The 21133-nt window shown below is 37.0% G+C and overlaps 1 protein-coding gene across 9 annotated transcripts in view; it reads right to left on the bottom strand.

Moving 5' to 3' along the window:
• Positions 1–21133, bottom strand: part of CPED1 (cadherin like and PC-esterase domain containing 1) — a 265711-nt gene that overhangs the window by 188423 nt on the left and 56155 nt on the right. For all 9 annotated transcript variants that reach the window (XR_008998541.1, XM_057504707.1, XM_057504709.1 and 6 more), the window contains exon 5: positions 16936–17011. Coding sequence is in view for 8 of the 9 variants with exons in the window: in XM_057504707.1 (XP_057360690.1) it covers positions 16936–17011 (76 nt within the window). In the remaining variant the exon portion in view is untranslated. The remainder of the gene's footprint in view (positions 1–16935; positions 17012–21133) is intronic.

Below are 21133 nucleotides of genomic sequence, written 5' to 3'. Positions count from 1 at the left end.
GAGGTTGGTCAGGATGGTGTTTCGGTGAGCCAGAGGGAGTTGCCTAGGGAAGAAGAAGGGTCATAAAAACAGAATTTGGCAGAAATTTCATTGTGCATTAAGTAAGGCTAATCCCCCCTTTTGCTACCAATATTTGTTATCATATTTGTTTCACTCTATGTATTAAAATTTTATTTTAAGTTCAACTACTCCTCAAGGTTTTTAGAGACAGACCTGTTGTTGTTGGAGGGGCTGTTTTAATTTGTTTAACACAACATAATGCTTAGCATTGTCTCGAAAGGGCCATTTTCGCCCAGGTTCCCTGCCACACGTGGCTTGCTCCCCTGTGGCAAGATCAGCTCCCTCTGCTGGAGGTGCTGCTGGGCACTCCACTGTGAGGGAAGGCGGGGTCGCTGGCAGCCCAGCACAACCAAAAAGTTCAGGAAGTTTCTATTAGGTAAAAAGTTGGACTTGAGTGTTCATTCAATTTCATGGATCTGGAGTGAGAAGTGACAAAAGTTCACGGTCATCATCATCCATCAAATGACTTGAAATTTAGGTTTCAGCACTGCTTCAAAACTGCTTCCCTAGTCACCAGCTCGGCACTGCTGTTCTTGACTCAGCATTTTCTTCAGTTCCCCCACTCCAGCTTCTATTTACCAAATCACTTAAAACATTCACAAAACCCGTTAGTCCCAGGAGCTTGAGCTGACATTAGGGCACACGTTTCCAACCAGAAATTTTCAAAATGGACATAACACCTTAGATTTTTTGGTTGTTTTTTGGTTTTGCTTTCCCCCATGAACCATATTCCATGTAACTAAGGGCTTTTCACCCATTTTACAGCAGCATATCCTAATAAAATCTATATGACAGGTAAAATTTCCCTTAATTAAAAACTCGGAGTACAACTAGTGTATTACTTATTTTGCTCTTGGCATAACATGTGTAGGTATGCAATAAATCATGTAACTGGAAAAGTTTAAATATCACTTTGTGGGTGGTATCTTTGCTTTTTAAAAAACAACCCTTTATGGATACAGTTTAAAGTTCTTTCCCTTAAATGACATCAGCTCTTCTAAAATTGGCTGTTGACTGACCTGCACAGGACTGAGAGAAGGAATCTAGAAACAGAAACATTACAAATACTACTAAAAAAGATAAATCAGGCATAGCAGTTTACTTAACCATGTAATCTATCTCCTTTTGTTCTCAATTCTGTATTTAGATTCAAAGTAAACATTCTGCTTTTGCAATATTTGGAACACAAGCATATAAATAGTTACAGTTTTATATCTGAAGGATAAATACAACCCTATTTCCATACTCTGTTAAAGAGAAATAGTTCAAGTCCGGGAGTGACACTATCAGAACTCAGCAATAATAAACATCACATCACAACTCCCAAAAATGAGACAAGAAAGAAAAGATATCTACTTTTTTGTTCTTTTAAACCCTATGGTCAATAGGACACGTCAAGGATGCTATCTGGTTGTTATCTACCATCATAGTGGGGTTCTGGTGTGAAGCTCATCTGTGTCCAACTAGAGGTCACCATGTCTGGCCTTGACTGGAAGAGCTGCGGGTGAGGCCAATACTAAGGGATCTGGCCTATAGAAGAAGAGGTGGCTGGTAAAAGAGGTCCAGGGGTAACGGGACAGCACAGAAGAGAAGGGTGAGCTTCAGAACGTTGCTCCTACAGTCCACAGTCGCTCTTCCAATCCAGGTCAAAGCCAGGTTGGAAGCTAAAACAATGCTAAACAATTTTTAAAAAATTATCTGTGAGAATTTGAGAGTATAACACTACATCAATAGAAAAAAATTCTAACAGAAAGGATTTGACTCCTAGGTTTTTACTACTAAATCAATTTAGTTTTGACTTATTTGGGCTTCTGAGAACACCCAAGGACTTCCAGCCCGTGGCAAGACAGCGATTGGCACAACAGGACACGACAACCAGTTTCAGCAGCGACCAGGGGAGAAGCAGGTCTGCATGACCCTTGGAATCCCTGACCCTGGGCTTGGCACCTCAGCACAGTGCCAGCCACAGCAGCAGCCATGTGGGGCCCCAGTGGCAGAGCACTTTTGGTGGGCAGATCAGTGGCGTACATCAGCAACAGGTAACCAGAGGCCACCTGAACAGGCATAGAGTAATGGTGGATGTGGTATCAAGCATGCGAGGATCGTCTCCTGCACACATAGAATAAACCCTTTAAGATAAAGATGGCACTTGCGGGCATCACGATCCATAAGAATGCTGCTGCAACTTAACAGTTGTGGGTCATAAATGCTAGATTTCTGCCTCGTGTAGGAGAAAGCTGATGTTTATTAGGAATGCACTAGTAAGGTGTAAAGTCCAGCATCTATTTGAATAGTTAACCATCCATTCTCATCGGCCAGTGCATATACCACAAGAGTTGTTACTGTGTTGACTATCACTCTGTGCCCAGTAGTGAACTCTTCCTTAAACTGCATCACATTTGAATGCCTCACTGGACACCAACATGGGTGAAAAGCCTGTTGGTAATTATTTGAACTTAGAGCTTAACTCCATTTTATATATAAACTCCAAGATTTTACTCAGTTTTTAATATGCGCAATTTTACAGGAATGCAGTTCCATGGTCAAGCGAGGAAACAACTCTATGATTTTCTCAAGAGTTGTTCACCATTTTGGAGAAGCACATCTCCAGTACCAACGTTTGACCTATAGAATCTGATTTCCTTACAAATCAACTGCACCAATCTGAATTTGTATCTTTCAAATTCATAGTGATTCCAAATATCAGTGGGAGCATTTGAGGATTTCATTCCACCTTATGGCATCATTGTATCTAAACATATTGATTACAAATTGTTATAAAGTACTTTTATTTGTCCTTTATTTGAAAGTTATGGCATTATACTGGCTTGTTGAAATTATGTGTATAGGTAAGTTACAACTATTCCTCCCAGATCAATCAGAGGGCAATAAATATATTCGTTATTTAAAAAGAATGTGTGGTCTGATAAGAGTGGGTAGACTGCTTTAGGATGATCCAAAAGGGATGGGTAGCAGGACTTTGAGATAACGGAACCTGAAGATAGTGAATACAGGTGATGGCAAAGAAATAGTTTTGTGACAGTTTTAAGATCTTAGTTGTGATCCCAGGTCAGTGAATCCTGAAATACTCAGGTCTCACCAAACTAGATGAAAGTAGTAGTTAGCAATTATCAACTAATATTTATGGAAATACTTAATGAAGCAACAATCATACTACTTAATACATGTGGGTTGCTCACCCTGTGTGAGGCTTTGTGCCAAGTACTTTAAACACATCAACTCCTTCTATCCTCTTACCAATGCTAGGAGATAGTCATTGTCCCTCTACTGTAGACAGAAAGCTGAGGCACTGAAAAAGCAAAAATCCTTGCCCCAGGACACTAAGCTATGAAGTGGCCGAGATGGGATTCACACATCTGCAGCCCGGCTCAGTCTGCATCTAGCCACTATCCAACAACAGATGTGCAATCAGGTCAAAGCAATTACTTGTTCTGAAAATGATTTTGAGCACCATTAATTCCACAGACATCATATATTTCCCACAAAGCATAATTTGGTTCTTCTTATATTTATAAATCCATAACCCCAGATTGGGTTCTTATAGTCCATTTTAGCAACACAATCAGTGAATTCTGAAAACCTTCCAAGGTTAGAAAAGTAGCTCCAAAAAGCCAGGACAGCTAATTGTTGGCCCTTCCAAGTAGGCCCAGATGGTCCCCATCATCGCAGAGGCCCAAACATAGCGCTGGTGAGTACCCCCACCTCTGAGTCCTCCCTAAGGGCATGCATATGGCTACGTTAAGAGGTCTCTCACCGTAGATTTCCTACTTCGCCTAGAAAGGTTGTAGATGGTTTGAAGAACTGAGCCTAGAGCGGTAGATGAGGAAATGTGAAAAGGACGCTCAGTGGTGAGAACACTGCTGTGGGCTGGGGCCCTGAGCTACCACCTGCTCAGGGAGGGGGCTCCCATGGCTCTTGAGTTCCAGACCGGAAGGCGAAGACAAAACAAAGCAAAAGCAATCTTCTGCCTGCAGCCAATTCACTTAACAGCTGCTGCATGTAAAGAAGATCAATAAAAAATTACAAGGATAATTCGAGTGGATGAGATAAATAATAATAATAATAACAGAATTGGTAAACAAGTTCAAGTTGTCATGAGGCCCAGGTACTAGGCTTTCTTAAATATTTCCTTTCTTGTTTTCTTGCATTATAAGACAGATTTAAAATAGAGTATAGTGGCTCAAGTTTATTATAAGAGATAAAGTATAGTGCCTGAGATATGGGTTCTTTCTCGGTAGCCCAGTGGTTCTCAGAGCTTCCATTTATCTGAGTAAGGTATGATAACATCTGCCCCACACATGTTCAGAGAGGGTTAAAAATTTTAAAACAACCAAACACTTTCTTCAAAACAACCCAAAAACTAGTATTAATTCTATTCAGCGATGGTCTGTACTTAACCTCTAACTGTAGATAACACCTACCTATTTCTTTCTTTATCAGAATGCCTCCAAAAAGAACAATATATATTGCTGTGACAGTTTTATGTCAGTGTGGAAAACTGAAAAGCTCATTCGGTTTTCCTTTCCAAGTCAAGTAATGGATATCCGGAGTGATATAAAAATAATTCCTTACATGTTACTTTCATAGATTTACAAAACATATTCTTTCATAAAGTATTTTCATAACAACTCTATGAGGAAAGAATGGTCATTATCATTGTTCCTATTTTAAAAGCCTACAAAAGAGGTACGAATGGACTAAGAACCTTTCCCAGAGTCTCATAACTACAGTTAGGGTTGGAACTAGAGTTAGATTTCCTCCCACCCAGACCATATAGGATTGCTGACTTCTGCCTTCGCAAGGTAGGTTAGAATTCTTATCAGTACATACTTTCTTGACAGATGCTCAGCAATGGGTGAAGCAAGGTGGACCTTCAGAAGGCCCTCTCAGTCAATGTGGATGAATTACCTACTTTTGTCCTTTTGGGGGTAAGTTGACCCTTTGATACTGTTACTCATTTTCTCGTGAAATGATTGTCAGCACTGGGGTTGTATTGCTATGACTCTATGATGTCATTCATTAAAATGGCTCAGAAGAAAAGAGAAAATTCCATATTTTACCATTAGATGGTGCTAAGAGAAGTTTAAAGAAAATAGCTTTGAAAGTTATTGATGCAATGAATCACAGGATTTGAATGGAGTTTACTATATAATAGAGTCTACGCCTCTTTCCCAGTCAGAAGCACACCCAACCCATCATCAAGGAGTAAGGCATCTTCTAAAATTACCCCATTCGTTCAGTTAATTATACCTCTGCTAAGATGTGTATCTTTCTAATCACACATAACCACTAACAAAGAACTGTAAAATTCTGTTTGGGGAAATGAATGTATTCTCCTTGTCTATAACTTACTGCAGCATTCTTTTTGGGCCTTTATCAATATTTTTTCCAACAGGGTGTGTCCGATTGGAAGACACAAGAGGCCTGTCAAAATGTATTAGTCCCAATAAACTGTATTATGCATTATTATGGTTACAATGAGAAGCTTAAGTGAGTCATCATAACAAGCATCATCCTCCCACGAATGTGTTACATAACATAACCTTATGAAGTGTGCACATTACACTTAATACATCACCTCAGTACGCTTTTATTTTCTCATGTTGATGATACCTTGCAAATTGAAAGTCAGTTCCTGGCCCTGGACTTTCACGAAAATGAATGAACAAAGCCAATGTTCAAGAGCATTACTAACTCACATCATTTTTCTTTTCTAACACTTGTAATTTTGTTGTACAATAGCTATCTCTATCACTGGGGAGATTGGGAAAGAGATTATCTTTAAGTCTTTTAACACCTAACTATCTTTCTCTCTCTCTCTCTCACACACAAACACCTATATATGATAAATAGATTTGAAAATGATAAATCAATCAAAATTATGTAGTTCTCTTTTGCTTATTGAGCTTACTCACAAAGCTAAGCAAGTAGGTAAGTTTCTGTATGAATTTTCACCTGCATCCTTCTTAACCCAGCTTGTACAATACCCAAACTGTGTAGTCCCTGATGGCTTAAAAATAAAAACTTTGGCCACTCATGTGAGAATTTTTTCATCTATTTTGAAACAAGTTATATTTTTCAGGCGTCTTTTCAAGACTTCAAAATCACTACTAATATTTTTGTTGCAAATAGAGTGGCTCAGGAAAAAGTGATGTAGGGAAAATATCACAGTCATTTGCTTGGGTGATATATTTGTTGAGGAAAATGCAAACAAATATAGTATGGTTTGTTTTAGTGGGCTATATACTGAATTATACAATATGTCTACATATAGCTGGGAATAAATTATCAGTTAATAAATGCAGGCCAGGCAAACAGGATAACCAAGTTCATCAAGTAAAAATATAGTACTAAATTTTTATTAGGTAATGCAAAGAAAACTGGTTTCGTTGTTTGAAGTTCTCCATATTTTAACAAGTTATTTTGGTATTATTTAGACACAAGCTAGTCACCTACGTTTATCATCTGAGTAAGTAAATAGGGGCCTGACAGAGATTTAGGCAACAAAAGTGAACATCACTTTTCTTACCTCTTTACAGTCTGTTGAAAATCTGAATTAATAATCAGAATCATATATAAGTGTGCTATGCAATGTTGCCCCTAGTTTGTAACAATGTTTGGCACAAGAAAACAGACTCTAAGTGAAATAAATAAATACACCTACGTGATGGCATAACATAACAGAGGTCACAAACCAGAGACATAAAGATTTACCAAACCAGTTCAAGGTCAGAGCCTTTTAACAAAGAGCAGAGGGATTAATCCACTCCCTCACCTAGTCAGTCTTTAGCATGACTCTAGACATGCCAATGAGCTGCCAGATGTTGACTGGAAAATGGACATGTCCCTTTCAAACTGCCCTGATGCCAAATGTGGACAGTATAAAGCCATGAGCAACATAAGAGCAAGAGACACTTTTGGGTCAATGAACTTGGTCTGACTTTTCCCAAAGACAAGAGGAAAAAGCGAGGCTTCTGAAGCTCACATTCTTCCTCATAGCCCAGTGCTATGACCCACCATGGGCTTTCACTCCCATCTTACCTGTGGCCAGGTGTGAGGGACTACATAGTACATATCCTGGCACACTGATAAACTTGCTTCTTAGATTTTAAAAATGCAAAGTAGGAGGAAGAATTATGTCTTTTCTGACTAACAGGCTATACAGTAATCAGCAGATTTTTCCCCCCATTTTCAAGAAAATGAAGCAAGGCTATGCTATCATTTTCCAAATCCTGCCATTTGATTTTGGCCATGATTAGCAAACTTCGAGATCTATGGTTCACAGGGAGAGTGGCAAATTTTATGGCTAGATTAGAATGTGTAGGTGATTGCTACATTTGCATGCACAATAGTCTCCATGAGATTCTGACTGGTGTGCAATGGTGTCTAAAATTCTTATCAATTCATTTGGGTTAAAGTATTTCCTGTGGGGGAAAAAATGTACTTTTGAGAAAGGGAAGTATGGCAGCACTAATTAATCTGTCAGATTAGCTCACTCTGGAGAGTAGACGCAGGTCTGGGAACATGTGAGAATAGGGTTCAAGGTAGAAAGAAGTAAGCAAGACACCTAAAGAGCCCACATAGAGCCCAGCAGAGGGCATGCGTGTCACTAGTGGACAGTATTGGGCTCCTGGGGCTGAAGAGAAGGGAAGATGAATATTCCCTTACTTTAAAATGATTTGGGGCAGGGAGGCTAGTTCTGCCTAAAGAATTCCACAGGCTTTATCATAGCCAACCAATAAGTATTTATCAAATACCTACAATAATAGACATCTGTTGTTTTTGTCTTCCTTTGGAGATCTGTTTTCCTCTCTCCAAATGGATCTGGTGGAACTGCCAATCACATTTCCTTGCCTCGTCCACCCATCTGTGGCTGTTACAGGCTGAAATGTGTCCCCCAAAATTCCTATGTTAAAGTCTTTAGCCCCAGTACCTCAGAATGTGACTGTATTTGGAGAAAAGGTCTTTAAAGAGATGATCAAGCTAAAAGGAGGTCATAGGGTGAAGCCACAAGAGGAGAGGGCAGTAAAGTATGCTGTGAGTGGTGGCAGTTGGCTTGAGCAGATAGAGTTAGGTTGGGGGAATAACTGGAGACCAGGGGGAAACGCAGGCTGCCTTAGCCTGTGGGGCCAGGAATGCCACCCTGAGGAGTTTGGTGGAGTGAAGTGGTCAAGAAAGAAGGCTTCAGACTCATACTGCCTATATGCAGATACCATGTGTTATATGTGTGATCCTGGAAATTTTACCTAATTTCTCTGCACTTGGGTCAAATAATTATATCTCCCTCATAGAGCCATTGTTATTAAATGAATTCATATATGTAAGTACATATTTTTATTTTTTATTTCTTTATTGTTGTTGAAGTATAATTGACATACAATATCCTATTAGTTTCAGGTGCACATCATAGGGATTTGGTATTTTTCTACATTACAAAATATCCCCATAACAAGTCTAGTTACCCTGCCACCACCCTTATTACAATATTATTAACTATATATTTTAAAACTAAACATACTCAATACACATTTTGCATAAATATTGTATAAACAGGCAAAGTATATATTAATATAAAATATATATAGTATATAAAATATATATGATACACGATATTCTTATTTTTAACTCAACAATATGGTGTGAATATTTGTCTGTAAAAATAAATATAAATCTCCATTATTTTTAATGTCTTCTTAGTTTTTCACTGATAAATATGCCATAATGTGTTCACACTTGACTTGCATAATACTCTAGTATGTAAAAATTGTATATTAATAGAGAAGATTATGTAATTTCACTGTATATACTTTTTTCTTTTTTATTGTTTATATTTTCTGTTTTTTCACAATGGAAGTATCTTACTAGTATGAGAAAGGCATATACAAGGTGAAGATAAAAGGAGTTTTAAAAATGCATGATTATTTTAAAAATCTGATTTCTATTTGCATTAACTTCTTTATGGGCAGGCAAAAACCTGAACCGGATACAAGGAAAGAGATGAACATGTCTACTAACTTTCATGCTTGATAAACAGAGAACATCACAAATACACTTTCCACTCCCACTGACTGCTGTGAAGTCTCTCTATTCTAAGGTTCCTTATCTCGAGTCATGACTCCCAGACTGAACCTTCCTGAGCTTCCTGGGGTCAGGCAGGTGTCAGGAAGTTGCCACCAGGGGTCACCAGGAGAAAGAAAAGACAGAGCAAAGGAGGTGATGAAGAGGGTAGGATCCTACCTGGTACGGACCAAAGCAATTCCATTTCTTCATTAAATAGAGCTTTTGAGATTTTTTGAGGTTTAAAGTTTAAAAAAGAAAAATAATTCACCTAACATCCACTGCAATCTAGATCAATGCTCTTTCATTCTGATTTAGGTTTTCTATCCGTATCTCAGACACCCTCACTTTCTTTCACAGGATTCACAGAGAAAAACTGCTGATGCACAATAATAGGCAAGAAGTATTGGATTTCCTCTGCCCTGAATGTAGAACCATTAAGATGAAGAAAACTGCCTGAAGGGCTAATCTATAACAAGTACTAAAACATTACTAGATAAGTAAAGAGAGAGAACTTTCACCATTGTCTTCCTACTCCATCCTTCTGGCAGTCAGCACTTAGCTTCTCTTCTAAAGAAATGGCGAACAAATATTTAAAGATGTTTGGGTTAAAGTGGTACATAAATATGAGCCTGCCTAAGGGAACTGCAAGTACATGTCTAGCCTGCATGACTGAGGATCCACAACAATGTGAGACACTGTTAAGCTTGTCCTCTTCGACATCGATACAGTGATGAGTCTCTTGGCTGCAATGGGAATCACCTAGAAGTTGGTCGACTGATATTGTTATGCATTGTATATATATATATATTATACCAGTTTCTCTAAGTCTTTCATAGATGCAAATACCTTACTACTCAAAATATGTAATTATATCTTAGAGAAATAAGGCAGTATTTTTAACTTTGCTGGCCCTTGTTCTCTGCCCCCTAGAACAAAATCAGTATTGAGTACCAGTACCAAACCAGTAACGGGTAAATGGTAAACTCACACAAGTATTGCCAAGACCCTCTGATGATTGATTGGAAGGACTTCTTTTCTATAACTCCAACCCTCTCCATCAGCCTCTCCAGTCTTTTTTTAGCAATATTAGAGTGACTCTCATATACCAGGAACTATGACCATGCACTGAACTTGAGAAGTGACAAATGAGATCCTGCCTTCAGGGAATCTCAGTCCTCATGCAGTGATAAACACAAAAAAATACAATTAGCATACAATGTGACTTGTCTACAATAGAAGTTTTCACCAGGTATAGCAGGGACACAGAGGAAAGAAGTGTACATCTATGTCAGCAAATTGGGGAGACTTCACTTGGAAGACACCTTTGAGTTACAATAGTTTAGATTTTCAATATGAAACACACATACAAAAATGTTCATAGTTGTATTGAAATAGATATACAAAAATGTTCTCTGGATTGGTATAGTCAAGATATTTATATTCTTCATTTTAAAAACAATATGCTCAATTTAGAACGAATGTGTCCTTTTCTCAAACCTTGACTTTTCTGAGACCTACGGCTTCATGACAGATTAAGATCCATTTTCTGGTGCTAACTTGCTTAGCTCAACTGATGGCTGGCTAAGATTGTAGAAGACATTCTTTTGCAAACCACATCCAAACTGTGTGCACATTCCACTGGCTCATCTTTGGAAATACACCCTGACTATGGAGGAAAAGATCTTCTGTACTTCTACTGAATTGAATGGAGTATTAAGCACTACAATTTACTTCTATCAGCCTTAGAATGCACAGCCTTAGAAATTTCTCCTATGTTTTCCTGCATTGCAAGTGCTAGGAGTGGTTGTTAAACTTTTACTGGTATGTGTTTTCATAAGCATTTTAGAAGGAGACAAGGAGAGGCTGCTTCAGAAGAGGCCACTACTATGTTAATGGTGGTAGGTGAGCTGACAATTTCAAGAGTAATATGATTGTTTTTTCCATTTTAGCAACTGAGGAACACATCCTCTAATAAGAGAACAAGAAACTTTGAGATTTTTTTCCAGTGTTTGTTGTATAGGGACAGAGAAGTCAAATTCTACAATTGGTGGCTTAAGGGCTGGTGTGGAAGACTAGGTGATCCAGGCTTGGTAGGAAAGAAATTATGACCAAAACTGGCTAACATACTTGGAGAAAGTAGCAGAATTAAGAGTACCAAAAGTGTCAGCTGAGGTTCTAGGCTCAGTGGCACTGAAATAGTGAAAATGCCAGAAGGACTATGATTAACAACAGTGAATTAATTTAAGCTTCAAAGATGGAGTAGTTCTGGGTGATGCAAGTTACTAAGCAAAGTTACACAAGCAGGAAGCTGAAGTTGATGAAAAATGAACATCATATGCTCAGTGAGATCAAAGAGCAGTAAGGTTAGGCTGATGACAGGGTCATTGGTATGGACATCAGAAGTAGCAAGAATGATGGCAGATTTAAAGTGGAGAGGAAGAAGTTAACCCAGGTGATAATTTTCTTATTGACTATCTTGAATCATCAGGATGTTTGTAGACGATAGCAAGAAAGAAAAGCAAGGAGATGCTGACAATCCCTTCCAACTCCAGACATTAAGGTTTTACTAGAAAACCCAACTTTGTTGTGCTTAGCGGTTAGCAGTTACTGTTTATGAGCAAAAGGAAAGCTGGAGTTTACCAGGGGTTTAGGGAAATGCAAAGATGTGCTAAGGGGAAGGAGCAGGGACAAGTATGGAGATGAGTAGGTGGGAGAAGAAGCACTAGGCCACTGGATGGGATTTGAATCTTAGTGGTAACTGAACTTTACAGGGATGAGAAGCACAGGGGACCTTTAAGTTTCCAACATTAAAACACTCCAGAGGTGTAGCTGGGATGCCATGCAGCACAGCCTTGTACTTTCCTATGGGTTCAGCTCCTCTTCCCGGAGACCCAGTGGCTTATGCGAAAGAGTCTAAATTTAATGAAAGGCCAAATACTGAAAATGTGCAGGTTATCTGGCCTCTCAACCTTCTGAATTTGTTATGAAATTTGTTGTGTCCCAAGCCAGGTCCCTGGAAACATTTAGGTGTGTGACTTCTGTTCTAGATAAAATCCATCCCTGGGTCAAGTCGGAGCATCAGCTAGTTACTGGGGGCATCACTGTTTAGTCCCTAGGCAGACTACTGTGAGCAGGCCTAATGAATTTGTTTTATTTATGAAAGGGATGGAGAAAGATCAATCTGGCTGCAGAAAGGTCACTCTGGATGTTTCAGAGGCAAGAAAGGAAGTGGGGAGAGTTAGAGAGAATGCTGACTTGGACTAGGATGGTCATGGTAGGGATGAAGAAAAGTAGATGGATTTGGTAAGGTTTGGGTGTGGATGGCTTGCTGATAATTGAATGGGAATTTGAATGCACTTCCAGAAATCCTACCAATTAGAAATTCATTGAGTTTGCAAACTTCTTTTATAAAAATGCAAATATATCTAAGAGGCTTATAACTGGGGTGAGGGTATAATTTAGGATGAATTAGTTCCATCAGCTTGCTTTCTGCTATCACCTTGCTGAAGTCAGTCATACTAAAGAGATGAATTTTACTCGGGGAAAGAATATTTTCCATAAAGGATTATAATCATGTGTAGCTCAGGAGGTGAAAGGTTTGGAAATATAGAAGCAGGAAAGAGCACACAGGAGACACAGGATGGGGTGTCAGCATTTGAGAGCACAGAGAACAAGCAAACTGTGGCCTACTTTGAAAGTTTGCCTAATTGTCTAGTAGAGTTAAGCCCCTGGTCTTCTTTAATATTAGGGATGTTCCCATTCCTGTACTCTTGTTTGAAGAAGAACATTCCTCCAAGGCATAGCAGCAGGGAGGAAAAAAATGAAAGTAGTAAAATCCTCAAATGGTCTTAAGCATGGACAATTTACATGTTGCTTTTTAAAAAAATTTAAGCTAGCCTACCTGATTGTTGGACAACAGTTCACTGAGAGCATATGATAAATAGGAATTTTTAGACCTGAAATATTAAAAGCAATCAACAGTGTCACATGAGATAAATAACCATTATTTGCCAATGTTTAAAAATAATTTCAATTATATAATAAAAAAGATATGTTTTATATTTGGTATCTATGATCTTTTAAAGTCCAGCCTTGTTTAGATACATTGAAAGGTATTCAATTTTTTTTGTTTTCCTTTCTCTTTATGTGCTCACATGTTACTAAGAAAATGAGGACATAGTTCCTAAAATGTTCAATATGCTATCTTTGAATAGAAGTCTGGGTACATTTCAAGCTCCATGTGAAAGCCAGTGCTCAGGCTGAGATAACACTGCTGGAAAGAATGAGGAAGAGCCAAAATTTTGGCAAGCTCCTAAGCAGGACTTTTTGGTGGCAATGATGCACTAAAAGAACAAAATCAACAACTTGCAACCAGAGTAAAACAGTTCTCTGATGTTGTGTTTTGTACTTATAGTTCGAATATGGGAAAGAAATCCTTTTTATAAAAAAAAAAGAAAAGCTTTAATCAAAAGCAACAGGAATTATTAGCAACAAGGTTAGCCAACTAAAAATTATAAGAAACTTTTTTCCCCCTAAAGGCAAAGTATTAAGTAACAAGATAAAAATAAATCTTTGAGCTAGCCCGTAAAAATTCCATGGATTTGTGTCCTTTAATGGGAGTCATGACTTTAATGTCAGGTACACCATGTTTGGCTGTGGAACAGAACAGACTGTGTTAGTCTAACATGCTGTCTTCAAGCACTCCTCTACATCTGGCCCAAACGCTGTCCTGCCACACTTACCTGCCCCCAACTGCATTCACCAGTATGCTCACCCTCCTTTCTTGGCATCTCTGTCTCTACCTACTGCTGAAGATAAAGCATGGGACAGCGTGTCTACAGGGAAAAATGACACAGTAGAATCATGGAACCTCAGCATTATTAATCATTGCCAAATGTTGTATTTTTATAGATAAGAAAACTGAAGCACAACTAGGCTTTAAATCTTGCTCAGAATTATATATTGATTAAGCTTCGGAGCTAGAACTTGTCAGGTATTCTTCTCTGAAACCTTAGGAAACCCTTCTCCATATATCTTTCACATTTCTGCACATTTTGCAAACAGAGGAACTGACGATCTTTGTTGTGAACTATCTTTTCAAAGATTATTTATATAGCAGATAGCCTTGAAAGATAGAGATGGTGTCTCACTCCGGAGCAAAGAGAAGGTTTTGTACCATTTAACAAAAAAAATGTCTCTCTCTGGGGCAAAGGGCAGGCATGCTCACTAGAAAATAAAGGCATGCCTTTTAGAAAAGATTCAAGTTCCCTAAGCTCAGAGTTCCTCTCTTGAAATGCAAACCACTAAGGATTCAAGCATCACCTAGCTCCCTAGCCTTCTTCACATCACAAGTGGGATACAGTAAACCAGCGCAGATGCTGACAGTCCACCTCCAGCTATCACTACAAATAATAAAGCCATTTGTCTCTGACCCTGGAGTCTCCTACCTTCTGCCAGCCCCCAGGAAATTGTAGCAGGTGACTTGTGAGTTTGGAAGTAGGATGGAATCTCAGACTCTTTACAGGTCTTCGATGGAAACATAAAGTCATAGTAATGATCAGATGAAGAAAAAATATTAAGCATAGTGAGGCCTGTTGCTTGATTTTTCAAATCTATAATGGTGCAGTTACCATTTTGTAAGCATTACATCTAAGATACAATGTATTATATGCTTTTTGTGTGTATGTAATATGTACAAATATATGTGTGTGTATGAGACACATATATGAGTGTATAATAATGTGTATATTTACATACATATAGAATTTACTTAATTTTCAAAGTTAAGCTTATGAAATGGTAATAAGCTTCTCATTATCTTCATTTTGTAGATTTAAAAACTCAACATCCTAAAGTTGCCACATAGCTAATAGGGGGCAGAGCTAAAATTTCTGGTTTCAAAATTCATATTTTGTCTCACTCGAAATGAAACACAGCTTAAAATAACACAGGCCACTTGGCCTTTTAAAAAAATGGCTATATGATGAAGTATTATTTTAAGCTTTGCTATCTTAAACTTTTCAATAGTGCTATATATATTTAGGTACTAACATGATGCTATCTAATCTGTAACCAGTATTAAACATTCAGTATTCACAATAAATAAAATATTTTTCATCTTGTGAATACTGAGCTTATATGATATACCATATATTCATAGCAACAGTCTACAATAAAAGATATTGTTTATAAAGCTTAAATCAGAAAATAATGCTGTAGACACATTCTTTTAAAGCTATACATCTAAGAAAATTATCTTTAGCTAGAAAAAGATAACATGACAGGAGAAGTCGTTCCATTTAAAAGGATGTATATTCCATGAAATCATCTTGTCCACGAAACCATCTTGTTAGTGACAGAGATAAACAGAAAATTAACACACTAGACAGAGGGGAGAAAGGATATGTCTAGAACCTATAGCTGTTCTTGAGAATAAAAAAGTTTAAAGCAAAGAAAGACATAAAAACATTAATTTTAGGGACACAAAATATAAACTTTTGTAAGAGTTGTTTAGGTAATTTTTTAAAACTGGTAATCCATTTCTGGCTGCAAGCATGCTTTCACTCTTATGATTCTATTCTGTTAACTTCAGTATTAAGGAAACTTGGTGTTTTGATTCAACCATTTTGAAATGTAAATAGTAACCTAGAAAAACATACTTTAAAAATATGCAAGCTCTGTTCAAAATGTAAACAAGACCTTTTTCAAATTGCCTTAACTAAAGGATTTCTACATATTTATTAATAATTTATTAGTGGAAATAATTATTTTACTTACTTCTTATAAAAACATTCTTTTTTTATAAAAAAGAGAAACAATCCAGCTGGAGTTAACCCAAACAAAACAAAACGGATTACGGAATCAGTACAATTGCCATATAAAACAACAGCTACAGAAGAAAGTTTATACAACTATTATTTATTTTAGACCAGTATCTTAAATTGAAAGTTGAATTGCTGGTTCATTTTTATTTTATTTTAATCCTTGATAAATGACAGTAGAAGACTGCAGTCTTTATAACAGGACACAGTTTGGTGTGGAGGCAGAAACCCTATGGGAAAGTTGATGGGTTAAGATGGTTTTCTGATTTCACTATGTTCCCCCCCAAAAAAGAAAGAAAGAAATGTAGATCTAGATTATATAGTGAAATATTATATTTCTAGGGGCATAAGCTGTTAAATATTACATGGGCTTTAAACAAGAAATCTGAGGATCCCTTTAAACTGATGAGTTTTGAAGTAAGTTATAATTTGATCTATGAAGATTCATATACCATCTTTTTTTTCACTCTGGGAATCTATGAGGAAATGAGGTGGTAATTTTGTCTCTAATGTTGTCAGGACATAGAATTTACTCATTCAGTATCCAGTTTAAAACACACAAAGGAAGGGGGATTTCAGAGAGAAGAAACAAATTTGTTAGGATCAGAATCATTTAATCACAAAGCAATACATTTTTTAAAAACCTCAAGTTTTATATAATTAGGAAATATTATAATTGCTTTTAAAATAAAGCAGCAATTATTTTAAAGAAAAACACAAAGGAAGAAATGGAATATTCACCTAGAAAGTTAGAAGACAAAAATGAGAGAAAGAATATCAATGTTAACACTTGTATTCCTTTTTATCAAGGTCTTCACATTGGTAAAACCTGTGGATTCTGGAAGATTTGTGACAGTAGAATTGATACACAGAGGAGCTAAATATGAGGTTCTGAGATCTCATTATTTGGTCTCTCTTGAGGAAGCCTACATATCTTATCTGTTTAAGCATAAAGAAGCAAACTGAAAATTACCTGGAAATCTTCTAATTATTTCACATAATCCTTCCTTTGTGCAAAGCTGATGCTGTATTTCTGGCAATATGTTTACCTGAAAGGAATGAGATCCTAGTAAGTTAGGCATTCACAAATGCTAGCAAAGGAGATGCAAAACCCACAGGGTATAGATGGGAAGTACCATCCACACCATACACACTCCACCTTCATGTCTGCAAGTCAACATTCAAATCCAAAACAATAAAAGTGGTTTATTTGATAACATAAAATAAAAACTTGTGCTTAGAAATCTTTAAAATATTTGAGAGTGCTTTTGAAGACTTTAATATACTTCATCGCCATGATATTTGCTAGAAATAAAACTTAGTAACTTTTGCCCTCATGGAAATTAGGGTAACACAAATAACTTAAGAGTTGCAAATTTCGCTTTGGCAAAAAGAAATAGCACTAAACATACCTCAGAATCAACTGAACTCCAAAGTTCCAAAGGCCCTCAGTGATTTGAATCATAGACAGTGGGTAATTCAGTGCTAATCCTGTTTGAAAACTTCATACAGAGTTTCACTTCATACTGAAGGGCATTATTGTTTCTAAATATAAAACCGAGTCACAGCAAAATTGTGTTTTCACAAAAATCTGTTCTTAGGAAATTTCATAGAAGTATCTTAAATTCAAATATATATTGTAACTTTAAAGAAAAGATACAAACAAGCTTAATCCTCTCCTTCTGAATTTACAAATCAATTAAGTGGGTATTATCAACTACATCCCCAAGTTAATGTCAAATATGGTAAAGCCTTGTTTAAACCAACAGAAAGAGATCAGGGGATATTAGCTGGAAATTCAGATTCATTTTTGAGAAATTACTGATTACTTTCAAATTAATTCACCCCAAACTAATAAAGTATTGTAGTTTCTCCACTGTGTCCTGCTAGCATGACTAGATAAAAAGAACTCAGCTGCAGTTGGAGAAAAGAGAAAACAGAAATCCAGGCTGTCACCCCACTGGTGGCCTTTAAAGAATCATGACCTTGAGTCTTTACAGAATCATGACCTTGACCTTGAGAATCATAACCCTTTGCTTTTCTTTGTCAATTTCTCCATTTGTACAATAAAGCATTTAGAGGCTTTGGTCTCTAAGTTCCACTTCTTCTCTAAGATTTTACCAGTTCAGTAATTCAAATATAAGTTGTCATTTTCTAAAAAATAGTTCATTTAAAGTGCTTTGAAACAGTGCTCGGATTAAACATTCTCTAATTCTTGCGATCTTAACCCTATTCCTTTATTTAGCAAACAGTAAACTTCAGTCTGGGTTGTGTATGAATGAAGCCCAGACTTCAGAAGATCCTGCTCTTGTAAATCTGCACTAGCAACATCCTAAATACTCAATTTTGAAAGTCTCCAAAGATAATATTTAAGTCTAAGGCACTTACATTCTTTCTGCCCTGGAAATTGAGAAAAGGCTCTATGTATAGTGCACTTTAGAATTTAGGGATGGCTACATTTATCACATTCAAAAGCGAGAAAGTTTAGAGACTAAGTGTAGGAATGTCTTCAAAAGGTCTTAAGTTTTCAATTCAGTATATAGGCAGGCTGGAGGAGAGACAGAATATTGCCAAAGTACAGGGACCCATATTCGAGGTTTGGGTCCTTTTCTTAAGATAATACATAAAGAACCTTTCTAAATTTGATTGTTAGAACTTCAAAAGTCAATCAACTTGAACCATTTTGCCCCACATCAGGCAAAATCACTCAGCTGCAATTGACTAAATGGAGTCTTTAATAGCAGAAGGACCCAGAAAGGGAATCAGAATTAGGGAAGCAGCATTACAGACTGTGTATGGACTCAGGGCCATTTTCAAACCTTCTGCCACTTCTTGAAGAACTCAGAGCAAATGTGTTCCTTTTGCAGATCCTGGAGCATCCCAGATATGCTGTCCCATCCCATGCAAACTGAAAAAAATAGAACAGACCTGGCAAAAATGCAGAACAAGAATGGAACTAATAGGCCAGAAGAATCATGTAGATGCTACCAAGACAGAGTATAGCTTTCAGAGATTTTGGACAGAAGGGTAAGTTACTGTATCTTATCAGAGAAATAACTTTTCAGATGAGGCCTTGGATCTAAAGGCTGAACTAACTCAGCATCAACAAAGCACTTGCTTTAAAACACCAGAGCCAAGCCAAAGGAAGCAATTATTATCATCCTTCCACCTTCTATTTGCCCATTCCCCACCCAATGACCTCTTCCCATGCTCCTTTCTCCAAACACCTCTTTGGAATTCAGAGTTGCAGGAGTGGTGACACATAAAACATAATTTCCATTATACTCTGGAACCAAGCACCAAGCTCAGCATTTAAACTGAATAACCTGGCACAAAGAAATAAACATATTCGAGGGTTATGGGTAATACAGCTATGCTAAATCAACAATGTTCATATATATTAACTTTTTAATTGTCAAACTTAATAATGCTCTTCTATATCCTACTGCCTTTTATTCTTTTTTTACTGCACATCATAAAATGTATGAGATTTGAGTCATTATCAAGTACATCATCAAAGAAGTTTTAACTTGGATCAGCTGACTTCTCTATGCTGACTTCTCCAGCTTAACACTGCGATAGTTATTTTTTTAACAGGCTTTTTCTCGGAGGATAATTTTAGGTGCACAGCATGGCATTGAGCAGATGGCATTGAGATTTCCCATACGGTCCTGCCCTCACATGCACAGCCTCCCCCATTATCAACATCCCACCAGAGTGGACACTTGTTACATTTAAAGAATCTACACTGACAAATCAATATCACCTAAATAATTACCTTCAATATATACTGATTTTATACTGGGTTTGAATGCTTTATATATTCCTGTGTGTGTGTGTGTGTGTGTGTGTGTGTGTTTTACAAAGACTGCTGTTTTTCTTGGCATAAAACTTTTAATATCCTTGAAAGGATTAGAATGCACATAAAAGTAATAATGACATTTGAGCCTTAAGATATTTCTGAGATCAATTTGGGAGAAAAGAAATGTGCATTTGGAAAGACTTCAATCCAAACATACCTTCCATAATCTTAATCTGTGGATAATCTCATCTAAATTGTTACGTATTATCAGAAGCAAAAGAAAAACTCATTCTTATTTTGAGATACATTTAATTAATAAGTGAAACAGCAAATTAATTCTAAATATTTAGAAAATGTCTATAAAGAAAAACTACAACTATAGTAATATCACTAACTCATTAAGGAGAGTGAACATTTGAATTTGGGCCCCTTATTAAGCACAAGAAAGCATATAGGGAAAAAAAATTTTTTTTGTCACCATGAACATTGAGAGTTACACGTTCCTCTCATTTTATCTTAGGGAACTGCTCTTTTTTCTTGATAATTGGTTCAGATGTTTATACCTTTTATTTTATCAAAAATAAGACCTCGGAAAGCTGTTCAGTATCATCTGCAAGAAAAAGAATTAATGACAAGAAGAGTCATTCTTTTTTTTTTCTCAAAGAAAAGAAAAATGTTTTTTATTCCCAGGTCTCTCACATGCAATTATCATTTCATCAAATATTCCTGAAAATGTCTTCAAATGCTGTAAAAGCAGCAGTTCTCAGTGCACCAAGACTAAAAACGGCACCCTGGCTTTAGTGAGGGCTAATACTGCACACATGTAGAGCTAGAAATGAATCCCTCTGCTCCTGAAACACTAGAACCTGTCTGTTAAAGGTGAAATACAGGCCCAGTTACTAAGCTTAGTGTTACCCCAAATAGTGGACCTCACTTCACTTTCAGCATCACATGGGCCGATACATGTTGTAAATTCACATAACTCTCCTTCTGACTAGAGAGACTCCTGGCCATGTGTTTTCTATAACATATCTTATGATCACTTTCATTAAGCACTTAAATTCCGAAGCTCTGATGTGATTAGTAATCTTAATTTGAGCAGGTGCCCTTTCTCTGTTCCCTCTAAATTCATTGACAATCCTAAATTCCCAACAAATTGAAGCAACTTCTCTTCTGAATAGTTGTGTTTATATAAATAAGTCATGGTTCATAAAGCTTCAAACTATTCATGCTCCAAAGTGACATGTAGCACTTAGAATTTATGTATTTAAGAATATTCATTAGACTAACTAGGCTGTAAGTACAATGGCTAAATATTTATTTAGAAAGGTTCTATAGTGATGTGGTTAAGAAAACAGAATTGGAAGCC

The sequence above is a fragment of the Manis pentadactyla genome, chromosome 7, assembly GCF_030020395.1.
Source record: "Manis pentadactyla isolate mManPen7 chromosome 7, mManPen7.hap1, whole genome shotgun sequence".
Taxonomy (NCBI): domain Eukaryota; kingdom Metazoa; phylum Chordata; class Mammalia; order Pholidota; family Manidae; genus Manis; species Manis pentadactyla.
This window is presented reverse-complemented; position numbering and strand designations above follow the sequence as displayed.